The sequence below is a fragment of the Cebus imitator genome, unplaced genomic scaffold (assembly GCF_001604975.1).
Source record: "Cebus imitator isolate Cc_AM_T3 unplaced genomic scaffold, Cebus_imitator-1.0 Scaffold181, whole genome shotgun sequence".
In the NCBI taxonomy this organism is placed as follows: domain Eukaryota; kingdom Metazoa; phylum Chordata; class Mammalia; order Primates; family Cebidae; genus Cebus; species Cebus imitator.
The window spans coordinates 2,534,622-2,554,570 of NW_016107496.1; the positions used below are offsets into that span (position 1 = coordinate 2,534,622).

A 19,949-nucleotide genomic window follows, 5' to 3' on the forward strand; every position below is an offset into this window, starting at 1 on the left:
TTACTTCCATGGGCACCTGCCTTGAACTCCCCGAACTCCTCTCAGTCCCGTAAGAGTAAAGACGATGTTTTCTTGCCCAACTTTTTATTCCTACCAACTAATGTAGTGTTTAGTGTGTTTGTGAGATGGACAAATAAGCAAACAGTCTTCTCAGATGGGTAATTTTATCCCCAAGTCACACAGCTAGTAAGACATGGATCCCAGAGTTTGAATGGAAGGTTGACACCAAAGCCATGTTTTTTCCACTACACTAAGCTGCCCCATGGTTATACGTCATTAAACACTGAAGACTGGCAGGCAAACAAGGTAATTGAATTGAAACAATACTCCTAATTGCATAATTGATCCAATATAGAAACATAATGAAACCAATTTTTTGTAAACCTAATCATGAAAATACTGGTTTTACTGTCTTTTGCAAATTGGGTTATTCTGATTTTAAACTTAAATTAAAATATATGATACAATAAAAGCAGCCTGCAAATCCACTGGAGTTTGTGGAATCTTGAGATGTTACCTTGAAAATACTTTATTCTTAAGGTCAAATTCACCTGTCCCATGGGCCCTATCTCTACTTCCTCCCCTTTTTTAACATGTTTGCCAAGACAGGAATATTTGCTTCCTGGGGTACAGTTGAAATGTTAGATTATTTTCTGAAAATTACGCAAAATACTTTCTTTAACGGGGTGCAGATATGATTACTTCTTTTTTTCTTTAAATTTTCCTTTAATCGCCCCCTTTTGCATGATAGATCTCATTCTTCTTTATGGACCTTATCACTTTATCTCCTTGGGATCTGCTCACTATCTCTCCACCCTCGTTTTTTTGGCCCCTTATCCCCCTTCAAAGTTTTTGCTCTACTTACATAGAAGTGTTTGAAATCCCTGACTCGGGGGTTGGTCCCCGTCCTGTGAAACCCTTTGATTACTCCCATTTCTTAGCATCTATTTTATTCTTTTGAAATTATCTGTGGGCTTCTGTGTCTCCTGTAAGCCTTTTTAGGGCACTTACTGTGTCATAAGCACTCATACCCTTCAGAACCCCCAGGACTTGACATAGTTCCTGACACGTATTGTGATTCGTACTTTTTAAAAAGCAAAAACAATCAGTCTCAGGCCTCAGACCTCCGTCTGTATGAAATAATAAGTTGGAGGTAGTACAGAACAAGAAGCAAGGATATATAGTCATTATATAACTTTCTGGGGTTGTTTTTGTTTTTAAGATGCAGCCTCATTATGTCTCACAGGCTGGAGGGCAGTGGCACGAACTCTGCTCTCTGCAGCCTCCACCTCCTGGGCTCAAGTGATTCTTGTGTGCCTCAGCCTCCCGAGTAGCTGGGATTACAGGTGTGCACCACCATGCGCAGCGAATTTTTGTGCTTTTAGTAAAGATCAGATTTCTCCATGTTGGCCAGGCTGGTCTTGGAACTCCTGACCTCAAGTGATCCACCCAGCTCAGCCTCCCAAAGTAGGAAGATCATCGACCTGAGCCCCAGCGCCCAGCCCAATATTTTAACTTTCTCTCTTGCTCCAGGCCTGCAGAATTTAACTTCTGGATTAGATTAGTCATTTGTGGTTCAGGTTCTCATTGTGAGGTGCCAGCAGTTTTCCAGCCCCATTAGTTACATATTTGGCTCTTTGAACCAAAACAGAACATGAACCTACAGTTTCACCTGAGTTAGAGGAAAGGGTTCTGCAGCACCAACCACAGAATGCTTAATTTTTAAAAACTGAATGAAATTCAATTCACAAATCATAAATCGTAACACTTAGAAATCATTTAGAAAGGTTAATCTCACATCAGACCAAATATTCTCTTTAACTGTATGCTTCATAAGCTTAGAACCTTGAAATAAATTCCTGACTTCTGTTTCCCTCAGCTTTTGCTTCCCTCTATTTGGTTGAGTATTCCCCCCCCCCCCCGCCCCCAGCATGCCTTTCTGATTTAGGCCTATTTTCCTGAAGTCAGAGCCAAGCTGAATGCAGACATCAGTGAATTTCTCACAATTCTTCTCCAACCGAAAATTAACGAAAGAAATCCTGATGCTGTGCCTTTCTCCTGCCATGCTTGGAAAGCTTACCTGTACCCCCTGACTGGCTGCCTTTCCTACTAAAGCCACGAGTGCCTCCAGGCTAAGGACTGTTTACACCACTTCATTCCCCAGCACTTAGCTCATTGTTTGGCATTTATTTTTGTTTGTTTGTTTTTTGAGATGGAGTCTGGGTCTGTTGCCCAGGCTAGAGTGCAGTAGTGTGATCATGGCTCACTGAAACCTCTACCCGCCAGGTTCAAACGATTCTCCTGCTTCAGCCTCCCAAGTAGCTGGTATTACAGGCACCCACCACCATGCCTGGCTAAGTTTTTGTATTTTTAGTAGAGATGGGGTTTTGCCATGTTGGCCAGGCTGGTCTCGAACTCTTGACCTCAGGTGATCTGCCTGCCTTGGCCTCCCAAAGTACTGGGATTATAGGCATGAGCCACCACGCCCGGCCTGGCAGATATGTTTTTAACAAGAATTAAGTTTTTGTGTCTCCCTGTTAAGACCATTTCCTTAGAGACTAATAAGTACTTTGTCAAAATCAATGGAGCAACCTATCACAAGTAGAGATTGAGGAAGACATATAAGTACTTCAGTATTATTTGAACATAAGTAGATGGACTAAAAAAATTTAGATACTGATTAAGCTTACAACAGAAAAGCAGTGAATGAAGTTTAAATATTCTGAAAGAGTTTAAAAGAAGACAATTAAAAATTACCTATGGAGTTAGGCTATTTTATATTTGTAGGCTTTAGTCCGTAGACTTCCTTGAGATTCTTGAGAAACTTTACATATTAATCTACATTAAGTATGTGAATGTTTTGCTGGTGTCGAAACTGAATGTGTGATCAATGAGCAAGAATTGAAAAGTCTCTGTTCTAGGTAGGATCGAGAATTTCTTGTTTTCTAATTCCACACAGACACATCTTCGGCCTCTGAGGATGAGGGCTCTCTGAGACGCCAAGCTGCGCTCTCTGCTGCCTTGCAACAGAGCTTACAGAATGCTGAGTCCTGGATCAACCGTTCAATTCAGGGATCGTCCACTTCTTCATCCGCATCTTCTACGCTGTCCCACGGAGAGGTCAAAGGAACCAGTGGGTCTCTAGCTGATGTATTTGCCAATACTCGAATAGGTAGGAGCTGGATCTACCCAAGAAGCCCAAATTACCTTCCATTTGGCTCCCAGTATCCAGGAAATAGTTTATGGTTTGTGTTAGGTTTTTCAGTATGGCCCAAAAAATACAATTAGAGAAAACATGACAGTTAATGAGGCAAAGAAGGAAACACCAGCAATACATTTGTCACAGGAATAATAGGTATCACCTGCATTATTGGTGAGTAGTATTGCCCACCTGAAGCCATAGCTATTTCCATAAGCAATACTCAAGCTGCAAGATATAACACCAGTCTTAGTGTGGGGTTATCCCAGCTGAAGAATATTCAGTCTATTAAAAGGTCGAAAAATGTAACATCTTAGATTTTCCCAGGAGTGTTATCTGTATTCTGTTAAACCAAAAACACTAAACCTGAGCAAAATCTATACTGAGCCAGTATCAGTGAGGCCTTTTGTCTTTAGTGTAAAGACTGGATTTGTTGTCCTTGCTGCTGTGATATTGCTACACTGGAGTGTGCAGGCTGAGGATGTTGGTGCTCTGTGAGCTGCTATCAATATATTGCAGATGCTACTATATGGAGCGTAGCTTTTGCTTGGCCTTGCTTTATGTTATGTATGTGGTTTTTTTCTAAAGAATTGTGGTATCTGCAGATAAAGATACAGCTCAGATCTCTGCTTTTGCTTAATTGGTTGTTACAAATTACACTAAGTAATGTGTGTTAACATTATGTGTCTGTGATACCTTTCCCTTTCTTTCTTGACAGTCTACATTTTGGTGTCTTAATTTTCATCTCAGTGACCTATCTATATCGCCTCATATATGTTTATTCTGTTAACTGATTTCTAAAAAGAGAAAAACTTGGAAAAATTTCAATTCAAGACTGTAATTTTTAAAGAAATAGCTACCTTGAGGGTATGACTGCCCTCCATAGAAAGCCATATGCCAACAACTGATGACTTGTCCTGCATGCTTTGCTCTGCCCCGCCATGCCATTTCCTGAGCCTCCTGAAGCAGCTACAAAGATGTGCACATTGACCACCGCTCCAGCCATGGAGGGTGAGCAACAGAGCCATGATTGCTGAGGTTTTATTTCCACATCTGTCTAAAAGATATCAGTAGTACTTGTTAAATATATTATCCTAATACCCAGTTAACTTTTACCTGGATTTTTGTTAACAAGATATTTCATCCAGCCTCGTATTTTTCATTGCTTCTACTACCCTGTGAAAAGTTATTGGTTCATTGACTCATAGAAACCATTTTATCCACATTATTGCTTTTGGGATGTTTGTTGTAACAGGAGTAATTCATGTTCCTAATAGAAAAATTCAAAAATATAGGTAAAAGAAAAGTAAAATAACATACAATCTTACCTCCCATGGATGATACTTTAGTATTATTACTGTAGTGTATATTCTTCTAGATTTTACTTACATATGTAAGATTTTCGTTTTGATTTTACAAAAATGAACTGCCTTAAACATGATGTTAATAACCTGCTTTTCTTAGCAGTATGTGGTGAACATCTTTTATATCGTTACAATTACACTATTATTTATATAGTTTCAATATACACCACTGTGTGACTCTCTGCCCTGGTTTATTTGGCCATTCCCCTATTAAATAGTATCCAGTTTTTTGCTATTAATAAAAACTGCTGGAATGAATGTGCTTGAACACACAACTTTGTGCATTTGTCTGATTATTTCCTTAGGATGTATTCCTGTAAGTTTGAATTGCTGGGCCAAATAAAAATGTCTGTTTTAGTGTTTTTCGTTACCACATTATCCTACAGAAAGATATACTGGAATATACTCATGTTAGTATATTTAAAACTTTAAAAACTATTCAACTAGTAATTATAGTTGAATAGAGACCTTAACCCCAAATCGATTCTAGAAATTACTTATTTTATGCTTTTTCCTTTTTTAAGTTTTACAAAAAACTTAGAAGAAAACATCTGGAGAAGTAAGAAGAAGGAAATTAGAGGGAGGAAAATAAATGATTTGCAAGAATCACAAAAAGCCACTAAAAACTATGTAGTATTTTTTTTGTTGTTGTTTTTATTGTTACATGTCCCTGTTGAACAGGGATCTTTTCCAGTTTACTCGCTAAGTTTCTCCATGTTAAGAATCTTGAGGCCTGGTGTGGTGGCACACACCTGTAATCCTAGCACTTTGGGAGGCATTGGTGGGAGGATCGCTTGAGCCCAGGAGTTTGAGACCAGCCTGGGCAGCATGGCGAGACTCCTTCTCTACTAAAAATACAAATATTAGCTGGGCATTGTGGTATGCACCTGGGGTCCCCAACTTGGGAGGCTGAGGTGGGAGGATCACTTGAGCCCAGGAGGTTGAGGCTACAGTGAGCTGTGATTGCACCACTGCACTCCTGGCTGGGCAACAGAGCGAGACCCTGTCTCAAAAATAAAAAGAATCCCTATGTGTGGTAGAGTAGAATAACACTATTTAGGGAAGCAATAGCACTATTTAGGGAGCAAGGGAAGAACATTACCTGTCAAGGAGATCCAAATCACCTATGGATTATTGTATAAAAGTTAAAAGTGGACTTTTATCTAGTTTTTTCATCTGGAAACTTGTGCAATCTGACGCACTTTCAAGATATGAGTTTGGTCTTCGGTAGAAGGGGAAACATTCTGGATAACTATAATCATCAAGAAATGTTCAAGAGACTACAATATTAGTAGCCAGTTATGATCTAAGTTGATTTCATTTTGAAGTCACTGCAACTTTTATTATGATTATTTTATAACATTGGATTTCTACCAGCCTTTCTGTATAGAAAATATTGTTTTGAGAAACACTGAATGTGTGATTTGATCTTACTAAGGCTACTCAAGTCTGACAAAATAATAATTTTGAAAAGCTGATATACCCTGACTTAACTTATTGTTCTCCCATGTGTCTTCCTAGTAGAATCTGATTTTAAAAGGTTGTTTTATAAGAGCCAATGCCACATTTATATTCTTTCCTTCAACATTAAAAAAAAAAAAAATCCAATGATTTGAAGATTTTTGTTTTTGCTGCTAATAGAATTCTAATTTGTGTTTTCTCCTCTCAGAGAATTTCTCTGCTCCTCCTGATGTTACTACAACTACCTCTTCCTCCTCCTCATCCTCATCCATACGCCCAGCAAACATTGACCTGCCCCCCTCGGGGATAGTTAAAGGCATGCACAAAGGATCCAACAGGTCCAGCCTTATGGATACAGCTGACGGTAAGGAGTTGTTTTTTGTAGCTAAATTGCAGGGTAAATTAAACTAGAAAAATTCAAATTATGAACAGTAGCTCCTAACTAGCCCAGCAGAACTACGTTGTAGTTGGCCCACTAATAACTAATCCTGAGTACCTTTTTTTCATTGTCTGCACAGTGGCAGTGTTGCTACTTAATTGAACTTAGTGGGTACTTCCAAAAGATACTTTGAACAAAAACCTGAATGTGGAAAAAGAAAAGAATAACAGATTTTTGCTCAAAACGATAGGAAGAGATTAAAAAAGAAAAAAAGAATAACGAGAGATTAGGTGAAATCCTTAAGTCTAATTAATAATGGCACCATATTTGTTCTCTATTGTCATAAAACTTGTTGTGTACATATTTGGTCCACTTGAAAGAGAAGGAGACTGTGGACAAAGGCCAAACATTCTTAGAAATAAAAGCTCCTGAGGGAACTGAGGAACTAAATTATCCTTACAGTCAACAAATTTTAACTTACCATTTTTTCCCTTATAGGTGTTCCTGTCAGTAGCAGAGTATCCACAAAAATCCAGCAGCTTCTCAACACTCTGAAACGACCCAAAAGGCCTCCCTTAAAGGAATTTTTTGTGGATGACTCTGAAGAAATTGTGGAAGGTAGTAGTAAAAATACCAAAAACATATATCCATTAAATAAATATGTCTTAAGCAGTTACTACATGTTAGGTACTGTAGGGTTAAAAAATGAAAAAGACACAGTTCTTGGTTCAAAGAGTTCATAGTTCTCTGCTCTTTTTTCCCAATGGTCATCTGTATTTTAGATCTTAGATGAAAACTAAGGAGGGAGGGAGGAAGGGGGAAGAAAGGCAAAGAGCATGGAGCATAGAACTGTCTTTGGAAATACACTCTTTGAAATTAGGAACTATCCCAAATACATGATTTTATGAGTTATTTATAATTGGCATTTTCTGGGATGTGGATATCAAATTCAGTACTCTTTTTTTCATATAATGTAGTCCTTTTATAAATCAACCAATCAATATGTGTATTTCTGCTTTCTACAAAACAGCATGTTAGATGGTAACAAGGTTCAAAGATGTATAAAAATACAGTTATTTCCTTCATGTTGTTTATAATTTAGACAGGTACTAAAATATATCCATGTGAATACTTAGTTTAAGTATTTAGTATCTATCAGCCAATATAGGCACTTCTGAGAAGAGAAGAAATCAGTTCCATCTGGGTTAGGAAAGGCTTCACAGAGGAAGTGTAACAATGATTTATTCATTCAATAATTTTTAAACTATGGATGAAATCATATATCTAGGATTTAATAGGAAAGGGGAATGGGTGTGAGTATGGATAAAATGAGAATGGCCATTTGATAATTATAGAAGCTAGGTGAAAAATGGATCTACCTAAGAAAAACTTTTGTTGAAATTGAGCTAAGCCTTGGTAGCTTGTAGTCTGTTTTTGTGTCCTGAGACTACTGTAGTAGGTTTTGATCACATCAGCTTGTTAATAGAATTAGGCACATTGGTAGACTAGATCTGGTCTTAGCCCAATTTATGCCACAGAAAACAACCTGACATGTGAGTTTAGGATGAGTATCCCTTTCTTTAGGAATGATGGACATCTTTCGTGACGCACTGATGTTCAAGATGCCCATACCAGCAATAGCCTCTCCAGTGTTTCTAGCATTGAGTATTGACCAGGTACATGAAGGTCAGGGTTTAATAGGAATCTTATTTGAAAAAATTGCATTGGCAGATTAGAACTAATAACTTTCTATTAATTATTGATACAATAGGCAACAGTTGCTTATTTGGGTAATTGTTACCTTTGGAAAAGAAAAATAACGGTATGTCTTTGGAAATCTGAAAGAGCATGCCCCAGAATCTTCACTGAAGCCTAATGGACAATGGCAATAATGTCAGCTTTCATGGCCAGAAACAATGCCTACCATATACATAGTCTGTCCAGACAAATAAAATACTTATTTAGAAACACCCATGTTTATTTTTTTAGTTAATCTAGTGGTTTAGGGTCTGGGAATATACAAAGCAGAAGGGCAGTTGAAATATCTATTATTTACCCTAAGGCAGCAAATTAGGGAGTGAAACTATTTCATGAATTTTATTTTAGTAGAAAAATGAATCAAGGCATTTTAAGTACAATCCCCAGATTTGTCATTGAGCTATAAAACGTCATTTATTTCATATTTCATTTGCCCATCTAAGATTTGTTGCTCATTCTTTCTCTTCTCCCTTCTGTGCCTCTTTTCTCATCTGTTGTTCACCTGGCTAATTCCTGCTCATCCTTTAAGACTCAGCTCAGACATTTCCTCTTCCAGGTGGAGACGTATCTCCCTTCTGCCCTCCTTTTCCATGCGTCTGTCACGCACTGCTCATGTTATCCTAGCCTTAACATTGAGTCTGTATGTGTTTATGTCCTCTGGTGTACTCTAGATGCTCCTCAGGAGCTCAGACGCTGTATTCCTTGCACTAAGCACTTATTAGGTTTAATGTTTGTACAAAGAATGATGTATGCAGCATTTATTTTCTCATTGTTTATCACACCCTGTGAAGATAGTTGGAACTCAGTAAATACTTGATTTTTTGTTCCATGTGTAAATTATCTTTCCTGCTATGATAATGTAGCATTTGGTTAGGTGCAGTGGCTCACACCTGTAATCCCAGCACTTTGAGAGGCCGAGGCAGGTGGATCACCTGAGGTCAGGAGTTCAAGACCAGCCTGGCCAACAAGGTGAAAGAAACCCTGTCTCTATTAAAAATACAAAAATTAGCCGGGCATGGTGGCAGATGCCTGTAATCCCAGTTACTTGGGAGACTGAGGCAGGAGAAGTGCTTGAACCCAAGAGGTGGAGGATGCAGTGAGCTGAGATCACTCTACTGCACTTTGGCCTTGGCAACAGAGCAAGACTGTCTTGTAAAAAAAAAGGAAAGAAAATGTAGGATTCTTTTTTTGAATTTTATTATTTGAATAATACTTGTTCATTTTAGAAAAATTAAGAGGACTTTTGTTTTATCTGTGAAAGGATATGAAATATTCACCCCCAATTTCTGGAATGAACATGTTAATAATTAGCTCCCCCCACCACACGCACACCCAAATTCAGTCCAATTCAGCTGATACTGTTGAACAACCTTGAAGTATTAGGCACTATAGGCAGTAAGGGGAGTAAGAGCTACTACCCCTTTCCTCAGGAAGCCATCAGACTTTGTGGGGGAAAACTTGTACAGTGAAAAATGTCCTTGAGGATCCTCAGTGCTTTCCTAAGGGCAACATGGGAGCACTACGGAAGCAATAGTCTTCTCAGGGGGTAGTTGGGGCTGGTTCGCAGAGAATGTGCTCTTTTAGCTGAGTCCTGACAAGGATGAGTAAGAATTCACCAGGAGGCAAAGGGATAGGCCATACGAGATGAGTGCAGAGGTCTGGAGACATGGGATGTTGTGGTTTATGCCCATTATCTGTTTGAGTGAAGTAATGACCCTGAGGTATGACTGTTACTATCCCCATTTTACAGTTGAGGAAAGCAAAGCTCATATAAATCAATTTGCCTAAGGTAATACCAGTAAAAAGTGAATGTAAACTTGGGCTTTCTCATTAAACATAATCTGGTGTGGAAGAACCCAGTTCTCTTACACTGGACACAAATTGTATAGATTTAAAAACCAATTTACTAAACATTGTGGAATTGTTACAAAAAATGTATATTTTGTGCTATTCTGTATATGCAGTGATTTGCTTTGTCAGGGTCAGGATTTGTTTATTGCATAAAACATATTGAATATAAAACTACATAAATTTAAAAAAACATATTGAATATGATTTCATATTTAAGTGGAAAATTGAATTAAGGCCCAGTTTGCAGACCATGATTTCTAACCATGTCCTTTCTCAAAGTGAGTTTAAACCAGGTAAATATGAAGTGAAAAAGAAAAATGTAGCTGGGATTAGTGACTTAAGTTGTGTTCATTGGTATTTGTACTCATTTCACCCACTGGGATTTTCTTGGTACAGTACCTCAGCCAGACCCCAACCAGCCCAAGCCGGAGGGACGGCAAATGACCCCTGTGAAAGGAGAGCCTTTAGGAGTCATCTGTAACTGGCCTCCTGCTCTTGAATCTGCCCTGCAGCGCTGGGGTACTACTCAAGCAAAATGCTCCTGTCTGACTGCACTGGACATGACAGGGAAACCAGTTTACACTCTTACATATGGTAAGTCTGCAAGATTCCAGATTCTTCCTTCTCTCCTGAGAGTTCTTCAGAATACTATGTGTAGTGTTTTTATCTAGATACTTCAGTTGCTGGTCATTATGTTTCAGTAGATTTTTTTCAATAATTTAATAGGATCCTAAGTTCTAAGTAAAGCTCTTGCCAAATATTTTCATTTGCTAAAGTGACATTTGCAAGCCAGCTAATGTTTAAAAGACAGCAAAAAGAAAAGAGACTTTGTACATCCGCAGATGTTTTAAACACATTGCAAAAGGATTTTAGAAAAACATTTGGTCATTATAAATGATGTATGGTGAAAATCAGATGGTTTTATCTAACAATTGAAACTGATTACTTGTTAAATCTTTATTCCATCCTGCTTCTTGATTGTAATAGGCACAAAATTCTGTAATGAACAAAAAATTAGTACTTTTTTGTTTAGTTTCGCATACCAGCTAAAGTTTTTCTTTTTCTTTTTAAAATAACATCAAGGAAAAATGGGGTCAACCCTGGGCTATGAGATTTTGTACTAGTTTATTCAAACAGATTCCTTTTCTCCTTTGCAAGTGGAGCACAATGTCCATAGACCTAGATAGAAAATAATCTTTGAAGAAAAACAAGGTTTTATTTGAAGAATTACGCAGGTTGACATAGTTTAAACTTTGGATACTCCTCTGAATAAATTGTCTATAAAATAACATAGCTATTTAAAATAACCTGATTTCTCTTTTGCTTTTCTCATAATCTAAAATAAGATTTCTAAGGGTGGTTGAGGGGAGGGATTAGGAAAAGAAAAGCATTTTTTGTTTGTTTTTGCCAAAATTGTTTTAACATTCACCTCAGAAGCGATATATAAATTTCATTCATATAACCCTTAAAGAAAGCATTTCGCTGGCCAAATCTTTGCATGTTTATTTAACATCTATGAATACATCCACATGTTCATAAAGATAATTTCCATTTTAGTGTTTGTTTTCACTAAATTACAGTGGTATGAAATGTTTAATCATTTGAGTCATGATTTTGCTTTGCAGTTTTCTGAAGTATCTGATACCACCTATATAAGTGATTTTTCAGAAAAAGCTTAGAACATTTCTGAAGATATTTGTAAAAATATATATATATATATTTTTTTGAGACAGAGTCTTGCTCTGTCGCCAGGCGCCAGGCTGGAGTACAGTGGTGCAATCTCGGCTCACTGCAATCTCCGCCTCCTGGGTTCAAGCAATTCTCCTGCCTCAGCCTCCCATATTTGTAAATTTTTTAAAAAGCTAGCAGGGCACAGTGGCTCATGTCTGTAATCCTGGCACTTCAGGAAGCTGAGACAGGTGGATTACGTGAGGCCAGGAATTCAAGACCAGCCTGAACAACATGGTGAAACTCCATCTCTACTGAAAATGCAAAAATTAGCTGGATGTGGTGGCATGCACTGGCAGTCCCAGCTACTTGGGAGGCTGAGGTGAGAATCACCTGAGCCCGAGAGGCAGAGGTTGCAGTGAGCTGAGATCACACCACTGCACTCCAGCCTGGGCAACAGAGCAAGACTCTGTTGTTTTTTTTTTTTTCTTAAGGCTTGGAACAGAAGTATTCTTCTGATTTTCAGTCCTGTGATTAAAAATATTGTTTTCCTCCCTTTCAGTGTGATCAGTTTACATCAAATTATTTCTAAGGATATGCAGGTTATTTCAGAAAAGAATTTGGAACATTATGTAAACCAAGATGAGCATCTGATGATGTTTTATTTCTGTTTAAAGGCAGGACTGGCTTTTGTAAACTAGAATGAATATAAAGCTTTTGTGGGGAGGCTTACTGTGTGTTGGGGGGTGAATGTTACTCATCTACCCCATCATTTGGAAGTGGCCGTTGTCTCATTAACTGCACTGATGATCCGAATGTTCTTTCATTGAGATAGACCTGTTTTTTTTTCTCTATGACTGTTGTTTTTTCTTTTTCCAGGAAAGTTGTGGAGCAGAAGTTTAAAGTTGGCCTACACACTTCTTAATAAACTGGGGACCAAAAATGAACCTGTGTTAAAACCTGGAGACAGGGTAATTGGCATTTTGGTTTTAGGGAGACGGTGTTTATTGTTTTCTAATATGCTAATATTCTGAAGTTTTAATACACAACAGGAAAATGTATATAACTCTTTTTTTTTTGTACAAACTGTAAGAAATGACATTAAATGCTTACTTTTTTCCCCCCTCTCTGTGACAATATAACACTTACTTTTGGAAAAACAAAAATAATTTGGTTCCAACCCAGGTTAGCCCAATGCCAGGTGATAATTCTCACATTTATAGGTTGAAGGAAATTCACATGTCCTCTCCTGTAATTGTCAATCAGTTAAAATCTTTGGGTGCTAATAAAAAGAAGGAGAAACCTTAGTCTTTTCAGAAATAAATATTTGAATCTTTAGACAACAAAAAAACAGCAACAAAACTTACTCTTTGATTTTTTTTTTTCTCCTCTTTACAAAATGCCTCAAACAGGACTGGGTACAGTGGTTCACAGCTGTAATCCCAGCACTTTGGGACACCAAGGTGGGAAGATCACTTGAAGCCAGGAGTTTTAGACCAGCCTGGGCAACATAGTGAGACCCCATCTTTAAAAAATAATAATAATAATAGTAATAATTTTTTTTTTAAGTTACTTGGGTATGGTGGCACTTACCTGTAGGCCCAACTACTTGAGAGGTTAAGGCGGGAGGATTGCTTCAGCCCAGGAGTTCAAGGCAGCAGTGAGCCATGCTCTTGCCACTTCATTTGTGTGGGCAACAGAGTGAGACCCTGTCTAACAACAACAACAAAAAAGCCTCATACATCTTTTAAAACAATTTTCTGTGGTTTTATGTGAAAAGAAAGGAAGATTCATGCTACTTTTGAGAAAAAACTAATTGACATATTTTTATTTCTCCTTTAATTTGAGGTGACATTAAACTATTTTTTTTATATTTTGAAGATATTTTTCCTATTAATGACTTTCTAAATATGATTACTTTTTACCATTACTTTTTATTTGGAATTCATAGAATGAATACCAACTACACAATAGTCTTCTTTTTATTAGGCTTATGATTATGGAATCTCCTAAACTAGGCCTGTTAAAAATTCTTTTGCATTGTGACAAAGGGCACATAAAGGATGGCTTTTACTTATAAATGTGACACATGAGCGTTTCCTGGTTCTCCTGAACGCAAAGATGGTGATTTTGTGTCTCCCTAGCAACATGGACAATGTGCGCAGGAAGGAAATGGATTGTTTAAATGTCTTGTGGAATTAATTTTCCAGAACTCTAGGAAAATTTAAAAGTTCAAAAGTGAACTTCTCTTGGGAGTGAGTTAAAATAATTTGAAAGCAAAAGAAGGGGAAACAAGTCTCATGACATGATTAAGTTTCAAATGTTAATCTGGGAGTATCCAAGCCAAGTAACAAACCACAATGGTAGTGACTTTTGTGTTTTTGCATTCCTTGAGTAAACTGGGAAAAGTCACTTATCTCTGTGATATGTTACAGGTGGGATCACAGGTTTGAACTTATTATAGAGGTTTCACTGTTTATGTTCTGTTAATCAGTTAACTGCATATCCATATGGTTTCTGCCAGTATTGCTTACGCCTATTACCAAATGCCCTCCTGCTAGAACGTTTGCATTGTTGGGTAAGGGAGTAAGGATTAATACAATGAATTAAAGAGTAAGAAAACTTCTGTTGGCCTGAACATGGTGATCAAGTCAATCCACAGTTATAGGCTCTCTCTGAAAGATGTAAAGCCTATTCCTTAATAGGCTGTTCTATCTGGAGAGATCCATTACCTTTATTTTATTGCCTTAGCCCTACACTAAAGTAAATTGCCTTGGGTTTCCTAACTAATTAACTTAATGCTTAAGGTGGTTTGTTTGCTCCTAAATCACCAAAAGAATTAAGTGAAAAACTGTGATGACGATGAGGATAAACGCATTATAGTTCCCAAAATATGTAGTATAATCATGGGCATGTTGGAGATCTTTTTAGATTTGTGTCTCTATCTCAGTAACTTAATTTCCTTTAGAGCAGATGGCTGTTAAATAGGTTGATTTATTATATTCATGATAAATATAATACAGAGAGTGACATTGAAAGCTTTAGTATGGTTTTATTCCTCTGTTAAATTGAATGTCATTATGAATTTTAGGTAGCCCTGGTTTACCCCAACAATGATCCAGTCATGTTTATGGTGGCTTTTTATGGATGCCTCCTGGCAGAAGTGATTCCAGTGCCTATAGAGGTACCTCTTACCAGAAAGGTAACATTGCTAAATTTAAGAGGAACGTAGCCTGACATGGCAGGCATTGGGTTCTTGGATAGATGCAGTCACAACTTTTAAAACTGTTGGACCATTTTTGGAAGTACTCAGCTTCACTTTCGAAAAACGTGAAATTTGTAGAAAAATTATTTACTAAATATTTACAAATGTCATGCAAATAACATATTTTCAACTTAAGATAGAATTTGTATAGTATTATATATTATTTAAATATTACAGGGGCAATTGGACACGGTGGCTCACGCCTCTAATCCTAGCACTTTGGGAGGTTGAGGTGGCAGGGCCCAGGAGTTTGAGACCAGCCTGGGAAACATGGGGAGACCCCATCTCTACAAATAGTAAAAAACTAGCTAAGCATAGTGGCATGCACCTGTAGTCCCCGATATTTGAGAAGCCGAGGTGGGAGGATTGATTGAGCCCAGGAGGTTGAGGCTGTAGTGTGACCTGTGATCATGCCCCACTGCACTCCAGCCTGGGCAACAGAGCAAGCAAGACTCTGTTTCAGAATATAAAATAAAATATCATGGGGGCATACTTGATTTTCAACAATGATCATTTATAAAGAATACCACTCTTGCTTCAGAGACTATAGATAATCCACATTTACAATAGTTGAGAACTTTTTGTAAAGGGATTTCCTCTAACTGTATCATATGACCTAGGATTTCCATTAGGTGGAAGGTGTTGGAGTGATGGCATATTACTTCTATGGATTATAAGACTTTACTTTGACAATACATCAGCCCAACTAAAATGAAGCATATGTAACAGATTTCCATGTTTGACCGAGTGATTTCTCCATGAGCCATTTGATGCTAATTTGTCATGCAGTTTATTATTTGACTTTGGCTGATGTCAAAGATGAGGATGTGGATTTAAAAGAAATCTGACAGGCGCAGTGGCTCATGCCTGAAATCCCAGCACTTTGGGAGGCAGAGGTGGATGGATCACCTGAGGTCAGGAGTTCAAGACCAGCCTGACCAACATGGTGAAACCCCATCTGTACTAAAAATACAAAAATTAGCCAGGTGTGGCGGCATAAGCCTGTGATCCTAGCTACTCGGGAGGCTGAGGTGGGAGAATCACTTGAACCCAGGAGGCAGAGGTTGCAGTGAGCCAAGATGACGGCACTGCACTCCAGCCTGGGAGACAAAGCGTGATCTTGTCTCAGGAAAAAAAAAAAAAGAAATTGGCTGGGCCATGGTGGCCTTTGCTTGTAATCCTAGCACTTTGGGAGGCCGAGGCAGGTGGATCACTTGAGGTCAGAAGTTCAAGACCAGCCTGGCCAACATGATGAAACCCCTTCTCTACTAAAAATACAAAAATTAGCTGGGCATGGTGGTGCACTCCTGTAGTCCCAGCAACTTGGGAGGCTGAAGCAGGAGAATAGCTGGAACCCAGGAGGTGGAAGTTACAGTGAGCCAAGATCATGCCACTACCTGCCAGCTTAGGCGACAGAGAGAGACTCCATCTCAAAAAGAAAAGAAAAGAAAGAAAAGAAAAAGCATTTCTGAAAGGAATAAAAAACAAAATGATAACATCCCCAAAACTCTAGTTGTTGGGATGTAATATTCTTCATTTGATCAGGAAATTATATGGTTGTTCTTAAATTATTATGTTGGCAGAAGTTGTGTGGTTTCATAATGATACTTGTAAGATGACATTTTAACGGAAATGTTTTAGACTGTATCTTTTGTTGCTTTTGTTGTAAGGCTTAAATCTACCCCCTTTAAAACAGAAAAATAAAAGGAGTTTACAGATTTGGTATATTCATCCCTTGACTTTCATTTTCATCTTAGACATTTAGTATCCATTTACATTATTTTGTTCAGACCTGACTTGCTTTTCTCTTGAATTTTGGGGGCGAGGTAGGGGAAGATAACCATGTTAGCATTTATTTAATTTGCTTGAAACTAATCTAAAAGAGGATCATTACTGACTCTTGCAAAAATGGTTACATTTAGCTGGTAGGATTTGTCATTAGTCATGTCTGGTTAATAAAATACTTGATTTATGCTCAGGAAATGTTCATATTGTAGAAATTATTTGGAAGAACACATTGCCATTGGATTTTGACAATTGCCAGATATTGGTGGGGCTCCATGAATGTTATCACACAAAGTGCCAGAGCATTACTAAGTGTTAGATATGGGCACGGGTGTGCTCACATTCGCTCCCCTACCATGTTCATTATCATTTCTCCACAGGATGCTGGAGGTCAGCAGATTGGCTTCTTGCTAGGAAGCTGTGGTATTGCCTTAGCTCTTACCAGTGAAGTTTGTCTAAAAGGACTGCCAAAAACCCAGAATGGAGAAATTGTACAGTTTAAAGGTTAGTAATATTGTACTTGAATTATCAGTTAAAAGTTTAAACTGAATGCTTTAATTAGCTTTTTAATTTAGTAATAGCTAGGTACTTTACATATATGTTCTATTTAATTCTCATATTCTCATGAAGTAGGTACCATTATTATTCCCATTTTACCGGTGAGGAAACAGAAATAGACAGGTTAAGTAATTTGCCCAAAGTCACAGCTAATAAATGGCATAGCAGCAATTTGAACCCAAATCTGTCTGATTCCACAGCCCACACCCTTAACCTTTATGCTGATGGTTGGAAAAAGCTACTACTCTGTACATTAAAGCTAAATGCTACATGTAGAGACAGAGGATAGACCACTAACCTCAGTAGACTTCCACTGCCAAATGGACCTCCCAGTTGTTGAGGTAACGTCAAGGCCTGGAATTAGCATGTGGAACGATTGTACTTTTGAAAGAAGGTATAATTGTCTGGTGATTTATTGCTAAAAACTAATAAAAACTAAGTATCTTATTGATTATAAAATGATCTTAATTTGGTCTCTTGATATTTAAAATTTATGACCAGTTCAATGTGAATTCCTTTCCTGATGGCTTAGGCAATTCAGTTTTCACTTTGGGTTTGATTTAGGTTGGCCCCGGCTCAAATGGGTTGTAACAGATTCCAAGTACCTTTCAAAGCCACCAAAAGACTGGCAGCCACACATCTCACCTGCTGGGACAGAACCGGCTTACATTGAGGTAAGTCTTAAGATGTAAAATACACTTTCAGGCTTTTCCTTTGGCTTTGCTTGCCACCTTTCAAAATATAAACTAAATTTTTGCAAGGTTAATATTAGAAGATCCTCCTGCTCTGTGAGATTTCCATCTTTTGGCTTGTAAAATACCTTGTAGTAGATCTTCTATTCTAATTATTCTGATCATAAATATACGCTCAAGAGAATGACAGAAAAAAATTGATTCTTCATGCAAGGAAGTTACTAAAGACTTTAGGGTAGTACAGACATTTAAGAAATAATGTGCTGGGCTGGGCGCAGTGGCCCTGTAATCCCAGCACTTTGGGAGGCTGAGGTGGGTGGATCATGAGGTCAGGAGTTTGGGATTAACATGGTGAAACCCCATCTCTACTAAAAATACAAAAATTATCTGGGCATGGTGGCGCACACCTGTAATCCCAGCTACTCAGGAGGCTGAGGCAGGAGAATCGCTTGAGCCTGGGAGGCGGAAGTTGCACTGAGCCGAGATTGCACCACTGCCCTCCAGGGAAATGTCTCTGCTGCTTATTTAGAGAGATTGGGGGCAAGAGAATGGAAAAATGAGGAGGGAAAATAACTCTGCTTAAAAGAACAAATTGGTAGATGAAGGATAAAGAGCAAAAAGAAACAAATGGCTAGAAGGTTTGATATTTAGGTTGGTGTAGGAATGCGATTGGCAGCATGATCTCATTGAGGGATTAAGCAAATCCAAGCCCATACCGGGCACCAGGCTGAATGCTTTAAGGTGCATTTTCTCATTTAGTCCTCACAAGTACCTTGTGAGGTTTGGTTTATTATTAAACTTGCTTTATAGATGAGGAGACTAAGACTTAAAAGAATTTCAGTAGATAACTAGAGGCCCCGTGACTCAAAAATGGCAGTGCTAGACTCAATCAGGTCTAACTCTAAAAGTTGTAGCCTTCACCACTCTGTATCCTGTGTGAGACATATGCTCACCCATTGTTTGTTGAATTAATGAACAGGCACATCAATAAAACTTTTTTAAAGATTTGGGGGAACTTCATTGAACCATGAACACTGATAATAACAAGTAGAGAGAACTTCAAATAATTGGCTGTAGAAAAGAGAGGCTGGGTGAATGAGTTCATGTCCTTTGCAGGGACATGGATGAAGCTGGAAGCCATCATTCTCAGCAAATTAACACAGGAACAGAAAACCAAACATCACATGTTCTCACTCATAAGTGGGAGTTGAACAGTGAGAACACATGGACACAGGGAGGGGAACATCACACACTGGTGCCTCTTGAGGGGTGGGGGGGCAAAGGGAAAGGAGAGCATTAGGACAAATACCTAATGCATGTGGGGCTCAAAACCTAGATGACAAGTTGATAGATGCTGCAAACCACCATGGCACAGGTATACCTGTGTAACAAACCTGCATGTTCTGCACATGTACCCCAGAACTTAAAGTAATAATTTTTAAAAAATTAAATTAAAAAAGAGAGATTGGGGTGGGGCATAGTGATTAATGCCTGTAATCCTGGCACTTAATGGATGCTGAGGTCAGGAGTATGAGACCAGCCTGGCCAGCATAGTGAAACCCTGTCTTTTCTAAAAATACAAAAAATTAGCTGAGGATGATGGTGCACATCTGTAGTCCCAGCTACGTGGAAGGCTGAGGCAGGAGGATCACTTGAACCCAGAATTCAGAAGTTACAGTGAGCCAAGATCATGCCACCACACTAGAGAGGCTGGATACAATGGCTCATGTCTGTCTGTAATCCCAGGACTTTTAAGAGGCCAAGACAGGAGGACTGCAAAAAAAGAAAGAGAGTGAGCAATAGCTCTGATAGGTGATGGGTTATTATTGGATGCAAGGATGATTGTTTTTAAAGATGGAAGAGATCTGAGTATGTTTAAAAGACAAACAGATAAGCCAGCAAGATGGCTCATGCCTTTAATCCCAGTACTTCTTGGTGACAACCCATATTAGGAAAAAAAAAAAAATTA

The 19,949-nt window shown here is 38.3% G+C and overlaps 1 protein-coding gene across 1 annotated transcript in view; it reads left to right on the plus strand.

The window, feature by feature from the left end:
• The window catches only part of DIP2B (disco interacting protein 2 homolog B), a 275,455-nt gene that overhangs the window by 191,129 nt on the left and 64,377 nt on the right, over positions 1–19,949 (plus strand). Inside the window, exons 5-12 of the mRNA XM_037744659.1 lie at positions 2,960–3,172; positions 6,233–6,388; positions 6,902–7,021; positions 10,409–10,606; positions 12,560–12,651; positions 14,772–14,882; positions 17,111–17,234; positions 17,853–17,962. Of these exons, the coding sequence (XP_037600587.1) occupies positions 2,960–3,172; positions 6,233–6,388; positions 6,902–7,021; positions 10,409–10,606; positions 12,560–12,651; positions 14,772–14,882; positions 17,111–17,234; positions 17,853–17,962 (1,124 nt within the window). The remainder of the gene's footprint in view (positions 1–2,959; positions 3,173–6,232; positions 6,389–6,901; positions 7,022–10,408; positions 10,607–12,559; positions 12,652–14,771; positions 14,883–17,110; positions 17,235–17,852; positions 17,963–19,949) is intronic.